This window comes from Bufo bufo, chromosome 2 (assembly GCF_905171765.1).
Source record: "Bufo bufo chromosome 2, aBufBuf1.1, whole genome shotgun sequence".
In the NCBI taxonomy this organism is placed as follows: Eukaryota; Metazoa; Chordata; class Amphibia; order Anura; family Bufonidae; genus Bufo; species Bufo bufo.
In genome coordinates this window covers 216380629-216395955 of record NC_053390.1, presented here as the reverse complement: position 1 = coordinate 216395955, position 15327 = coordinate 216380629, and the positions used below count along the sequence as shown (strand labels likewise).

Sequence of the window (15327 nt, the reverse complement as noted above, 5' to 3'; positions counted from 1 at the left end):
AAATTCTAGCCCTCCAAAGCTCCAAATCAATACTTTTTCTACACTATAAGATTCACTGGACTATAATATGCACCCCAAGTTTAGACAACAGAAAATTAGAAAAAAATATTTTCCATGTAGTAAAGCTTCCCTGGTGGTTTAATGCAGCGGAGTTGACAATGTCAGTAACTTACACACACATCACTGCTGCAAACACACCTGGCAAACACAGCCCTGCTATACAGCTATCCTACACCTTGAGGTTTGCGGGACTCCAGAAGCACCTGCAGCTTCAAATACTTGTTTGCTGCTTTGTAATGGCATTTTAGCAGCTGCTCTCTTAAACTGATGAATTAATCTGGCAGACACCTTCCTCATTATGCCTTTATCTGCAAGAACCCGTCTGTGCTCTGAATCAGCCACAAATCTCTTGACAGTGCGATGATCACGCTTAAGTTTTTGTTAAATATCTAATGTTTTCATACCTTCCAAGGCATTTGACCCTTTTCATCATCAGAGAGATCTTTTTTCTTTCCCATACTGCTTGAAACCTGCAGCCTGCTTAACAACATGGAACGTCCTTCTTAAGTAGTTTTCCTTTAATTGGGCTCACCTGGCAAACTAATTATCAGAGGGGTTTGAGATTTCAGAGATCCGAAGAGCCCTGAGACACCATCCATGAGTTTAATTGAAGGAGGAGGATAGAGCTGCTGCAGGGAGGAGTCAGGATGATGAAGATTATCCACTGAGAACCGTCCACCTCCTCCTCAATGTGTCGGGCACATCAGTAGTAGCCAGTGAGAAGGGGCAGGTCACACGGGCAGCAGTGCTGGCATTCCTGGGCACATACACCATGAGTGACGCTGGACATGCACATCCTTCTCTTCTGCTTCTCTCTCCCCTGGGTCTACTGCCACATGCTGCCGCTGATGAGAACGTGGCGTAGTGTGCATCTTATAATCCGAAAAATACGGTAAATGTGGCTGTACATGTGACATTTTGGTACAGAAGGTCCTTTATCAAACTGCAACAACACAACATATATACCGTACTTTAATATCCAGAATAAAGAAGCTAATGTACAGTATAACACATAATTCATCAGTAGTACCATGGTGTAACAAGTATGTAATGCATATTCATAGACATCCTTTTTTTTACTGCAGCATTTTAGGTCTATTTTGTCTTGATACAGTTTTGCTGTTTGTATTAGGCATTCCTATATATTACTTGAGATTACCATGTACCACTGTATGCTTTCATGCATTAATTTAATATGAGCCATGTCTATAAATCAATATGGTTTTATTTATCATTACTCTCTACATACGTGTTACACCATGGTACTACTGATGAATTATGTGTTATACTGTACATTAGCTTCTTTATTCTGGATATTATGTATATATGTAGGCAATATGATATGTAAAACTAATAATCAAAAAAGCCGAACCCGCGCTGACCTAAAACAAATCCTAAAATTTGTATAAGACACAGTTGGTACTTGTCCACACCTCCAACACGTTTTGGAGTATTTGGATTCCTTCATCATATGATATGTATTAAACAGTATATTGCATAAAGATGAGGGAATTTTTACAAATGATGGCGATATTCTAATGCCCGATATGTAAAGGATACCATGAGTCCAATGGGCAGTACACAATGCTTGTGTGTGTGATAACACAGGGTTTATAGCATTATAGCTACTTATTGGTTAATCACTAAATCCTCTTTACACTACTCAATTGAGCAGATGATTTTTGGGAGGGAAGTGTTCCTTCCCGATGATATCCTGCTCATCAGTGAAGGAGACCACTGCATTTACATGCAGCAGTCTCCTCCACAGTATAATGGCTCATGCACACAAACGTATTTTCTTTCCGTGTCCGTTACGTTTTTTTGCAGACTGTATACGTAACCATTCATTTCAATGGGTCGGCAAAAAAAAAGGAAGTTATTCTGTGTGCATTCCGTATGTCAGTTCTGCAAAACATAGAACATGTCCTATTATTGTCCGCATTACGGACAAAGATGGTACTGCTCTATTAGGGGCCAGCTGTTCCGTTCCACAAAATACGGAATGCACGCAGACGTCTTCTGTATTTTTTGCGGACCGCAAAATGCATACAGTCGTGTGCATGAGCCCTAAGGATGAGTAATTGCTAATGCCATCAGTCATCCCCATAAAGAATAATTGTTTATGGGCAGCAAACAATGTTTTAGGTGTTCTTACAAACCCTATTACCCGATGAATGAGCATTCATATAGCTTGCTGCTTTTCCAAGGCTGCTATTTCAAGTGCTGCTTGTCATAAGTGCATTGTAGATATTCAGGAGATACTCAGGAGGTAATCTGGAGGTGGATACAATCTAAACAAGTAAGATTTGTTTGTTTAAAATCTTTCCCCTCTTTACGATGGCAGATCTGGTTCTGTGCAGGAATTGTTGTGCTTTTATTTCAGGTTCCACTCTTCAAAGGTTTGGATACTGTCTGATCTGTAGACAGCTCTCCATAATGCAGCAGGAAATACCTTTTTGAAATATGAGATTTTTAAATTAACCACTAAACAAACTCTGGCTGAGAACATTGCAATGCCACTGCCACAAGAGAAATGGAAGATGGGTTACTGTAGGTTCAGGTAGACTGAGAGTTGTGGATAGAAGGCATGTCCCACAGTCTGTGGCTCTCCATAATTCATTTGCAGCACTTTCAGAGTGCAAGAGCAACATGGAGGATGGCTCAAGCACAGTGGGTGAGAAACAATCATCTCCCATGCCTAAAGTATGTAAGACTGCAGCCAAAGACAAAAAGGAGAAGGTGAGGATTGATAGTAAGCAGCTGTTGGTGGGCGATTCCATCATAAGAGGTGTGAAGTTTGAGGAGAATGGTGTTGTGAGATGTCTCCCTGGTGCTACCGCTAGCAGGGATAGACGATGGATCCTAAATATTGTTAGGCAAGCAAAGCAGGAAAGGGAAGTGGATGTTATTCTCCATCTTGGGACAAACGATCTGGCTTGCAATGAGGTTTCAAAGGTGAAAGAACCTTTTCATACACTTGGAAAGGATATACGGGAGGTTGCATCAACTGTTTCATTCTCTGCAGTTTTGCCTGTGCATAACCTTCAGCATGACAGGAAGATGCGCATTAAGGAATTCAATGTATGGCTTGGTGAATGGTGTCTGAACCAAGGGTTTGGCTTTGTGTCTCATGATAGCTCTTGTTGGAATGGAAAAGAACTGTACAAGAAAGATGGTTTGCATCTTTCTCTCAAGGGAACGAATGTCCTCGGTGAACAGTTCCAAGTATTTGCTAAGAAGCATTTAAACTAGGAAAGGGGGGCAAAAGAGTGATAATCCAGCAGTCCGACTGCCCCCCGGAACAATGCCAGAAGAGGCCAGTAGCACAAAGGTTAAGAAATAACAAGCTCAGAGTCTTGTCTACAAATGCTCGCAGTCTAGGGAATAAGATCAATGAGCTTGAGGCTATAATGGCATCTGAGAATATAGATGTAGTGGCTGTTACTGAGACGTGGTTCAAGGGGAGTAATGACTGGGATATATCAATACCAGGGTTCTCTCTATACAGGAAAGACAGAGAAGGCAAGAAGGGGGAGGGGTGGCCCTGTATGTGAAAGATAGCATAAAATCTAAATTGATACAAGTTCGCGAGAACAATTTAAAGTCAGTTTGGGTTACCTTGCAGCTTGATAATCATAAGGTAACTCGTGTAGGTGTGATATATAGACCACCTAGCCAAGTCAAAGAATTAGATGATCTACTAGTTGAGGAAATAGCTAAAATGACATTGAAGGGGGAAGTTATCATTATGGGAGACTTCAATCTTCCAGATGTAAACTGGAAAACAAAAATAGCTAGTTCTGCCAAGAGTACAGATATTCTAAATTCCCTACTGGGATTATCTCTACAGCAAGTAGTGGAGGAGCCAACCCGGAAGGAGGCCATTTTAGATTTAGTATTCACAAATGGGAATTTGGTATATGATATTACTGTAGGGGAAAGCTTGGGATCTAGTGATCACCAGTCAGTGTGGTTTACTATAAGTACAGTGACTGAGTCACACCACACAAAAACAAAAGTTTTAGATTTTAGAAAAACAGACTTTTCTAAAATTAGATTAGTGGTATACGAGTCCCTATCAGACTGGAACAGTTTAATTGGAGTCCAGGAGAAATGGGACTACTTAAAAGAGGCACTATTGAAGGCAACAGAAGATTCCATTAGGCTTGTCAGTAAAAGCAAAAAAAGGAAGAGACCACTGTGGTACTCAGCAGAAGTGGCCAAAATCATTAAAAACAAAAAGATAGCATTTAGGAATTATAAAAAAAAACAAAACGAGGATGACAGACAAATTTATAAGATTAGGCAGAGAGAGGCCAAACAAGTTATAAGAGCTTCTAAAGCACAGGCAGAAGAGAAATTAGCTCAGTCAGGGAAAAAAGGCGATAAGGCATTCTTCAGATACATAAATGAAAAAAGGAAACTAAAACAAGGAATTACCAAATTAAAAACTAAAGAAGGAAGGTATATGGAAGAAGATAAAGAACTAGCTGACTGCCTCAATGAATACTTCTGTTCAGTTTTTACAAAGGAAAATGAAGGAGAAGGACCTCAGTTGGGAAAGAAGACTAATTAATCTTTTGACGCATGTGTCTTTACAGAGGAAGAGGTTCTAAGTCAACTGTCTAAAATTAATACAAATAAGTCACAGGGGCCTGATGGGATACACCCAAAGCTATTAAAAGAGCTCAGCGGTGAACTAGCAAAACCATTAACAGATTTATTTAACCAATCACTGGCAACAGGAGTCGTCCCAGAAGATTGGAAATTAGCAAATGTTGTGCCGATTCACAAGAAAGGTAGTAGGGAGGAATCGGGCAACTATAGGCCAGTAAGCCTGACATCAATAGTGGGGAAATTAATGGAAACCATACTTAAGGAGAGGATTGTGGACCATCTAAAATCCCATGGATTGAAAGATGAAAAACAGCATGGGTTTACTTCAGGGAGATCATGTCAAACTAATCTTATTGATTTTTTTGATTGGGTGACTAAAATAATAGATGGAGGAGGTGCAGTAGACATCGCTTATCTAGACTTTAATAAGGCTTTTGATACTGTCCCACATAGAAGGCTTATCAATAAAGTGCAGTCATTGGGCTTGGACTCCCATATTGTTGAATGGATTAGGCAGTGGCTGAGGGACAGGCAACAGAGGGTTGTAGTCAATGGAGTATATTCAGACCAAGGTCTTGTTACCAGTGGGGTACCTCAGGGATCTGTTCTGGGACCCATATTGTTTAATATCTTTATCAGCAAAATTGCAGAAGGCCTCAATGGTAAGGTGTGTCTTTTTGCTGATGACACAAAGATTTGTAACAGGGTTGATGTTCCTGGAGGAATACACCAAATGGAAAAGGACTTAGGAAAACTAGAGGAATGGTCAAAAATCTGGCAACTAAAATTGAATGTTGATAAGTGCAAGATAATGCACCTGGGACGTAAAAACCCAAGAGCAGAATATAAAATCAGTGATACAGTCCTAACCTCAGTATCTGAGGAAAGGGATTTAGGGATCATTATTTCAGAAGACTTAAAGGTAGGCAGACAATGTCACAGAGCAGCAGGAAATGCTAGCAGAATGATTGGGTGTATAGCAAGAGGAATTACCAGTAGAAAGAGGGAGGTGCTCATGCCGCTCTACAGAGCACTAGTGAGACCTCATTTGGAGTATTGTGCTCAGTACTGGAGACCATATCTCCAGAAGGATATTGATACTTTGGAGAGAGTTCAGAGAAGAGCTACTAAACTGGTACATGGATTGCAGAATAAAACTTACCAGGAAAGATTAAAGGACCTTAACATGTATAGCTTGGAAGAAAGACGAGACAGAGGGGATATGATAGAAACTTTTAAATACATAAAGGGAATCAACAAGGTAAAAGAGGAAAGAATATTTAAAAGAAGAAAAACTGCTACAAGAGGACATTAGTTTTAAATTAGAGGGGCAAAGGTTTAAAAGTAATATCAGGAAGTATTACTTTACTGAGAGAGTAGTGGATGCATGGAATAGCCTTCCTGCAGAAGTGGCAGCTGCAAATACAGTGGAGGAGTTTAAGCATGCATGGGATAGGCATAAGGCCATCCTTCATATAAGATAGGGCCAGGGGCTATCCATAGTATTTCGTATATTGGGCAGACTAGATGGGCCAAATGGTTCTTAACTGCCGACACTTTCTATGTTTCTATTTAGCTCATTCATCAGGTAATCGGCGGCACCTTTACACCGCCAGATAATCGCTGACGAGCGTTCCTGTGAACGCTTGTTAGCCATTATCTGCCTGATGTTCGGCCAGTGTAAAGGGGCCTTAACACTGTACTGCTTGAGCAAACTGTGATCAGTTTATAGGCTTAATTTTCTTTGCCTCACTTCATGGGCAATCCAAGCCCTCCTCTTGCGATTGCAAGACTCCAGGTACATAAAGGTACATAAAGATCTGATCCTGTCAGCATTAATTTATTTAAGCAGCATTTTGTGCTACACTGTGCTATGTGGTTCTGCCTATTTCTCTTGACATGGGGACACTTTTAGGCCTCTTTCACATGAGTGTGACGGATTAGGTCCGGATGCGTTCAGGGTGCGTTCAGTTAAACTTGCACCATTTTGAAAGAAAGTTCAGTTAGTTTTGTCTGAGATTGCGTTCAGTGTTCAGATTTTTGATAAAAAACTGAAGGTTTACAAACAACATCTCTTAGCAACCATCAGTGAAAAACGCATCGCACTTGTTTGCGGATGCAATGCGTTTTTCACACAACCCCGTGCACTTCTATGAGGCCAGGGCTGAATGAAAAATGCAGAATATAGAACATGCGTTTTTCATTCAACGCAGAAGTGATGTGTGAAAAACAACGTTCATGTACACAGAACCATTGAAATGAATGGGTCAGGATTCAGTACGGGTGCAATGCGTTCACGTCACGCATTGCACCCGCGCTGAAAACTCGCACTTTAACTTCTCAGGACACAGCCTTATTTCACCTTAAGGACCAGGCCATTTTTTGCAAATCTGACCAGTGTCACTTTTCACAAGTGGTGATAACTTTAAAACGCTTTGACTTATCCAGGCCATTCTGAGATTGTTTTTTCTTCACATATTGTACTTCATGACACTGGTAAAATGGAGTAAAAGAAAAATCATTTTTATTTATAAAAAGAATACCAAATTTGCCAAAAATTTTGAAAAATTTGCAAATTTCCAAGTTTAAATTTCTCTACTTCTATAATACATAGTAATACCTACAAAAATAGTTATTACTTTACATTCCCCATATGTGTACTTCATGTTAGGATCATTTTGGGAATGACATTTTATTTTTGGGGGACGTTACAAGGCTTAGAAGTAAATCTTGAAATTTCTCAGAAATTTTCAAAAACCAACTTTTTAAGGACCAGTTCAGGTCTGAAGTCACTTTGTGAGGCTTACATAATAGAAACCACCCAAAAATGACCCCATTCTAGAAACTACACCCCGCAAGGTATTCAAACCCTTTAGGTGTTCCACAAGAGTTATTGGCAAAAAGAGATGAAATTTCAGAATTTCAATTTTTGGGCAAATTTTCCATTTTAATCCATTTTTCCCAGTAACAAAGCAAGGGTTAACAGCCAAACTAAAATCAATATTTATGGCCCTGATTCTGTGGTTTACAGAAATACCCCATATGTGGTCGTAAACTGTTGTACGGGCACACGGCAGGGCGCAGAAGGAAAGGAATGCCATACGGTTTTTGGAAGGCAGATTTTGCTGGACTGTTTTTTTTTACACCATGTCCCATTTGAAGCCCCCCTGATGCACCCCTAGAGTAGAAACTCCAAAAAGTGGACCCCATTTTAGAAACTACGGGATAGGGTGGAAGTTTTGTTGGTACTAGTTTAGGGTACATATGATTTTTGGTTGCTCTATATTACACTTTTTGTGAGGCAAGGTAACAAGAAATAGCTGTTTTGGCACCGTTTTTTTTTGTTATATACAACAGTCATCTGACAGGTTAGATCATGTGGTATTTTTATAGAGCAGGTTGTCACGGACGCGGCGATACCTAATATGTATACAATTTTTTTATTTATGTACGTTTTACACAATGATTTCATTTTTGAAACAAAAAAAAATCATGTTTTAGTGTCTCCATAGTCTGAGAGCCATAGTTTTTTCAGTTTTTGGGCGATTATCTTGGGTAGGGTCTCATTTTTTGCAGAGTAACTTTTTTATAGAGTAACTTATTACGGACGCGGCGATACCTAATGTAACGGACCGTTTCAGCAGACAAGGGGTTAAAATCCGTTTAGGCGATAAGCCCCTTTCTGAGAGACAGGCACAGCTACTGCAGGACACCAACCTCCCGAACTGGATTCAAAGTAGCACTCCAAACTGGAACCTCACGAATAGCTGCTAGCAGACGAACAGGAAAAGCATACAATCCTGGCAATCGGTCCTCTAACAGCATACAGTGAATCCCCCCAATAACGAGACAAGGCTCCGTGTTGAGGGTCAAACAGTGGTCTGCCTGTACTTCACGTACAGCCTCTTTTATTCATAAACCACAAACATAGTACTGCCCACAGGGGTTTGAAATACAACCAATCAGTAATTAACAACACATACAATGTAACTACAGCAACCAATCGTTCACACCCCCAGAGGACCAGAATGAAGACTGTGACATAGGACAACATATCCCCACAATGCATCATGGTTTCCTCCTCTCTGTCCAGACAACCTGAAGAGCAATCCAATTATCTCTGAGGACAAAGGGAGATCGCCAATACACATGTGAGGACAACAGAACAGACATCACCATTTTAAACATACAATGGGACAATGGCACAATAGAAACACACCCGCATATTCCTCCCAAGCTGACAAGTTACACTTATTATAAATTGTTACAACTTTGTGAGTTTACATTGGCCATACACATAACTTACATTAATTTAAACAGTATAACTTGGGGACAAACCTATCCAAAATTCACTTGAATCGGTTCAGGGGTTTAAAAGTTAGTATATGGCCCATAATCCTGGGGCAAGAGGCCAGCAGCCAGTCCTCTCCAAAACCCAGTGGCGAGGTCGGTTTCGCCACACCTAATATGTATACTTTTTTATTTATTTATGTAAGTTTTACACAATAATATCATTTTTGAAACAAAAAAAAATCATGTTTTAGTGTCTCCATAGTCTGAGCGCCATTATCTTGGGTAGGGTATAATTTTTGCGGGATGAGATGACGGTTTGATTGGCACTATTTTGGGGTGCATATGACTTTTTGATCGCTTGCTATTACACTTTTTGTGATGTAAGGTGACAAAAAATGGTTTATTTAGCACAGTTTTTATTTTTTTACGGTGTTCATCTGAGGGGTTAGGTCATGTGATATTTTTATAGAGCTGGTCGATACGGACGCGGCGATACCTAATATGTATACTTTTTTTTATTTATGTAAGTTTTACACAATAACAGCTTTTTTAAAGCAAAAAAATGATGTTTTAGTGTCTCCATTTTCTGAGCCATAGTTTTTTTATTTTTTAGGCGATTGTCTCAGGTAGGGGCTCATTTTTTGCGGGATGAGGTGACGGTTAGATTGGTACTTTTTTGGTGGGTGTACGCCTTTTTGATCGCTTGCTGTTGTACTTTTTGTGATGTAAGGTGACAAAAAAATGGTTTATTTAGCACAGTTTTTATTTTATATTTTTTACGGTGTTCATCTGAGGGGTTAGGTCATGTGATATGTTTATAGAGCCGGTCGATACGCACGCGGCGATACCTAATATGTCTATTCCAATTTATTTTTTACTTTATTTGGGGAAAACAACGTTTTTGTTTATTTTTACTTGAAACTTTTAATTTTTTGGGGGGGAAACTTTATTTTTTCAACTTTTTTTTCACTTTATTTTTTGTCCCACTTTGGGACTTTTGGGGGTCTAATCCCTTTACAATGCATTCCAATACTTCTGTATTGGAATGCATTGGCTGTATGAGTGATACTGTGTGTATTATTCATACAGCTTCCGGCCTGTGAGATCCAGGGGGCTGGATCTCACAGGCACGTCACAGGAAGGCAGCGGTGATGCCTCAAGAAGGCATCGCGCTGCCTTCCATGCCATCGGGTCCCCCCTACAGCCCCACGGGGACCCGATGGCACCGCTGCCCGCACAATTAAAAGCAGCAAACCGCAGGTCTGAATTGACCTGCGGTTTGCGGCGATTGCCGACATGGGGGGGTCACGGGACCCCCCCGCGCATTTAGCCGAGGTGCCTGCTCAATGATTTGAGCAGGCATCGGCTTCCGATCACCGCCCGTCGCTCGGCGGTTATCGGAAATTCTCAGGACGTACCGGTACGCCCTGTGTCCTGAACAGGTTAAGTTCCCAGTCCGCCCCTTCCTCACTTCCTCCACATTGAAGTCAAATGTGGAAAACACCAGAGACCAGGAATAGGAGAACTGTCTGCTGCAGCATCCAGGTTGCGGTGTGATCAGGAAATCACACATATAACAATTCCCAAATTCATTAGTTAAAGGGAACCTGTCACCGGGATTTTGGGTATAGAGCTGAGGACATGGGTTGCTAGATGGCCGCTAGCACATCTGCAATACCCAGTCCCCATAGCTCTGTGTGCTTTTATTGTTTAAAAAAAATATTTGATACATATGCAAATTAACATAAGAGTCATATCTTACTTGTGTGACCAGAGAAGAGTCATAATTTCAAGCTCTGACTCATCTCAGGGTAATTTGCATATGTATCAAATCGGTTTTTATACACAATAAAAGCACACAGAGCTATGGGGACTGGGTATTGCGGACGTGCTAGTGGCCATCTAGCAACCCATGTCCTCAGCTCTTCTCCCAAAATCCCAGTGACTGGCTCCCTTTAAATTGTAAGACCATAATACAATAGCAAACTAACAAAACAGAAAGCATTATAACATAAAATTTGCTGACCCACAACCTCATATGTGCTGTCTCTTTACTACTGAGCAGCAGATGTGTTTTTTCATGACTGCAAATTCTTATCTGTTGCTAAACACATTCTCCTTGTGTAAATTACAGACTGTGTTCTATATAAACACAGAATCTCACTTGTTCACAGGAAACTTTTTAACTGTTTGGGCTTGCTTTATCTCTAGGCTGCAGAAAATCACAGCTAGTGTTTATTGGTGCAACCTGTGAATATACTATAAATTGGGCAGGGTTATATTCACTGAGTACATTTAGTATTTTCATAGGGTCTGAAACACATGGATACGTCTTTTTCCTAAAAAAAAAATAAATAAGTTTTTTCCCATGGTTTATATTAATAGTAATTTAGGTTATTGCTGGTAATTCACCCTGGTCCAGTTTTCTTTTTTCTTTTTTTTGTACATTTGCAATAAAACTGCATATTCTGAAGCAGACAGGGATTTTAGATTATTGGACTAACCATATGTTTCATCATACAATCGATTCTTTAATTTTTTTTAAATTGAGTTTATTGAATTATGACATTTGTGGCTACAGAATGCTGCTCTGTGCTTTAGATGTTTTCTCTTAGATGCTGTTCCTTTCTATAAAGGCCTGTATGCATTCATGCATGGTAAACTACAAATGTCTAACATGACCTATGTGATCATAATAAATGATTGTGTTGATGGCGGTCTTTAGTGCTTGAGTTAAGAAAACTTTCTGTAGTTTGTTCTACTGTATGTTGTAACTAAAACACGTTTTGCCTCAGTTCCTTTCTGTTTAGGTTGCTTTATGAAATCTGTTGCATGCAGAGTGCTGTGTTATATACGACTTAAAGGGGTTGTCTTACTTCAGCAAATGGCATTTATCATGTAGAGAAAGTTAATACAAGGCACTTAGTAATGTATTGTGATTGTCCATATTGCCTCCTTTGCTGGCTTGATTCATTTTTCCATCTCTCTGGTGGCCAGGACCATGGGAGCACGCAGAGCACATATGCTCAGCAGCTCCCGTCCCAGCCACCTCGTATCTGCGCTGCAGCAGTGGCCATAACCCCTGGAAGCAAGGAGTGTATAATGTGATGGAAAAATGAATCCAGCCAGCAAAGGAGGCAATATGGATAATCACAATACATTAGTAAGTGCCTTGTATTAACTTTCTCTACATGATAAATCCCATTTGCTGAATGAGACAACCACTTTAACTGCAGTACCCAATAGGCAATGCTGTAAACCACTTCAATTAAATGGAACATTGTATAATTATTTTTATGCTCCATATAGGATGAATCAGCACAAGCCTCCATGCAACCATGTAAAGTCCATGTTCTAATCCTGGTACTTCATGGAGGTAATATCCTGGATACTGGCGGCGGAGATCAGAATTCCAAGCAGGGTGACGTCAATACCATCAAGTCTGTGTTTGACACAGTAATGAGGGTGCATTACCCAGCGGCTTTAGGACACATTGCAGTCAGGCTCGTTCCCTGCCCAGCCATCTGCGCGGAAGCATTTTCACTGGTATCCAAGTGAGTCTTTATCTTTTTTTCTCATTGTCTACCTTGGTGTCATAGTACCTGTGAAGGCACAAAACAAGCAAAGCTAGATACAATTACAAATTATGATGATGTAGGAAAACAATAAGCATTTATATTTTTTGGCCTATACACAGATTTATATTAACATTTTGTCAGGCAAGTTATCTATGAATTAAAAGCTGGATTTAGTCTCTGCACTGATGTGGGAGGGTGCTGCCACACTTAGTTTTATTTTGCAGTTTTTGAAGCCACAACTAGTTGTGATTTTTTTTTTTTTAAAGGGGATTCTGTACAGTAGTATCTAGTGTATTTTCTCTCCTTTTATGATGCATTCTTATTTTTGGCTTCAAAAACTGAATATGTGACAGCACCCTACCAGGATAAACCTATTTTCTGTAGTTCAGCTGCTTTTTATATGTTTAAAAGTGTAAAACCAAATATAGTGGCCAAGGTGCAGTCTTGCCACAGGGAAACCCAGCAAAATGTAATAAAACTGTGTTATCGTGGGGACCTTACGCTCCGCTACCCCAGACTATGTGGAAACATTTTGATATAACATTTGAACTACCCCCTACAACACATATGGGGAATGTTTTTTAGTAATCAATACCGCAGTGCTTTTAAACATTCTTGCACTTTAATACTAACATAGTAAAATATAAAAATTACGTTTTTAATAGCAATAATAAAAGTTAGGTTTTAACTCCTACCAATAGTTAGAGGACTACTGGATGTAGTCTGTTGGATATTACTGTAGTCAAGCTCCACAAAAGTTTCTGGTTTTACGGCAAATCTGCAGGATTTTGCTGCACTCGCTTATGTTCATGTGATTTTTTAAGGTAGAACCATGTAAGCTATTTCAAGCATTTAAAAAGGTACCGTATTCCCAATTTGATGGCACATCACTTTATGATCAGTGGGAGTTTGACCTCAGGGGCCCACACCAATCCTAACATTGGAGGGACTTCAGCATTCGCCCTTCATTATGTTTTCCAGCACAGCGGCACCCCAGTCAGATTGGTGTGCAGGGAACAGCAGCACAGCTCTGTTCAACTGCATACAACCAGCTGCAGTCTCCTGCAAAGTCAGGTGAATGGAAGGTCTGCTATCACTTTGTATGGTGGGAATAACCCTTTTATTTAACATGAAAGTAAGGATGCCTTCACATGGCAGATTTTGTTGCAGAATATTCCACACCTGAAAATCAGTTCCATTTGCGCGTTTGGGGCGTGCAGAAATCCAAGTGCTTGCCACCCCGTTCAGATGAGTGGAACTGGTTTTCAGGCGCAGAAAATTCTGCCACAAAATCTGCCGTGTGTGAAGGCACCCTAACTTGTCACTATCTGGATGAGATCAGTGTTATACAGTGCAAGGTTATTTGCCCTAGCTGTGCACGATCTGTGTCCCTTATTCCACTCCTCCAGCTCATTCTCCCAGAGTTTGCTGTGTAATTTGCACTGCTGTGACATCTTCAGTACACAGCATTAGAAAGCTTGAGGAAAGTTACAGCGATTGCTATGTTATTTACAGAGGTCCCTTCAGCTTGCTCTCAGTAGCATCATCATGATTAATGATGGTACTTACACAACTGAGATGGAGAAGAGGGAGTTTAGCATGAATTTTCCATGGTTGCTAACATAGCCAAAAAAAAATCAAGGAACACTTTTGGCATTCACATGAAATCTATGCACACCATGGCACAAAACCAAACTTATTGAGGGACATTCACTAGGACTGGCACAAGCAATCAACCAGCATCCCCTTGAGCAAAATTTGCCAGATTCATTAACAGGTCAGATATTTACTAATCCACTGTACACCTAAAACAACACACTATATATTCGAAAATTCAGAGAAATTGTGGTAAATAGATCGCGCATTGCACAAGCCTAAAGCTGCACCCACTTTTCCCGAAAAAGCTGTATCTAATAAAGAAAGTAATTTTCTGTTTGGTAGTTAATATATTATACATTGCCCAGGTATTGAATAAAGATAAGGCTGAAACAATGGCCCCATCAGCTGTCAATCTGTACTGCTATACAGCATCCACGTAAAAATGCTATTCTCTTTTTATCATCATTATATCTTAAGAATATTGGGAGCTGGTCTTGTTGCACATAAACTATCCTGATGCCACCTTTTGCCATTTGAGCTCTTGCAGTAACTACAGTTACTGTACCTGCCTCGTGTCCTGTCATTGTCAGTCGTTCTGTAGAAAAACTGTCACAATCTGTACCAGTCAGCATGTACCGGTAATTATTCCACAGTTTTGGACATGTGTAAATACCTAACCACCAATGAGGCCAGGTGAGGCGATCGCCTCAGGCAGCACCAGGTAGGGGCAAGAGGGGGGGCAGCAGAAGGGCCACGAGCGCTTTCATTGTGGTAAAGGGGTTAGGTTAAGAAATTGGCATGGGGGTGCGCCGTTTCAGTTTTTGCCTCAGGCAGCAGAAAGGCTAAGTGCACCCCTGTATATAACTATATGGTTTGAACAGATTACAGAGTATTGATCCTTTGCAAATAGTATAACAAACACCTCAGTTTTCACATTTATTCAGTACATCCCCGGCTCACTGTCTAAGTTGCAGAAAGATATACAATAGAATAAAATGAAGAGTAGGGTTGTACTCAATGTACATTATGCTGAGAGTTATTTTGTAGTTCTTGCAGCCCCTTGTGGTTCATGTAGGATTTAATCACTACCTCCCAGAGCCTGGCACCTGATAATGCACACACAGCTTACCAGTGTAATCATACTGTACATACTCATGATCATGAAGCGGTGCAGAATAAG

General features: G+C 40.3%; 1 protein-coding gene across 6 annotated transcripts in view; it reads left to right on the top strand.

The window, feature by feature from the left end:
• Window positions 1–15327, top strand: part of PITPNM2 (phosphatidylinositol transfer protein membrane associated 2) — a 395602-nt gene that overhangs the window by 294890 nt on the left and 85385 nt on the right. For all 6 annotated transcript variants that reach the window (XM_040416185.1, XM_040416186.1, XM_040416187.1 and 3 more), the window contains one exon: window positions 12280–12524. In XM_040416185.1, the coding sequence (XP_040272119.1) occupies window positions 12280–12524 (245 nt within the window). The remainder of the gene's footprint in view (window positions 1–12279; window positions 12525–15327) is intronic.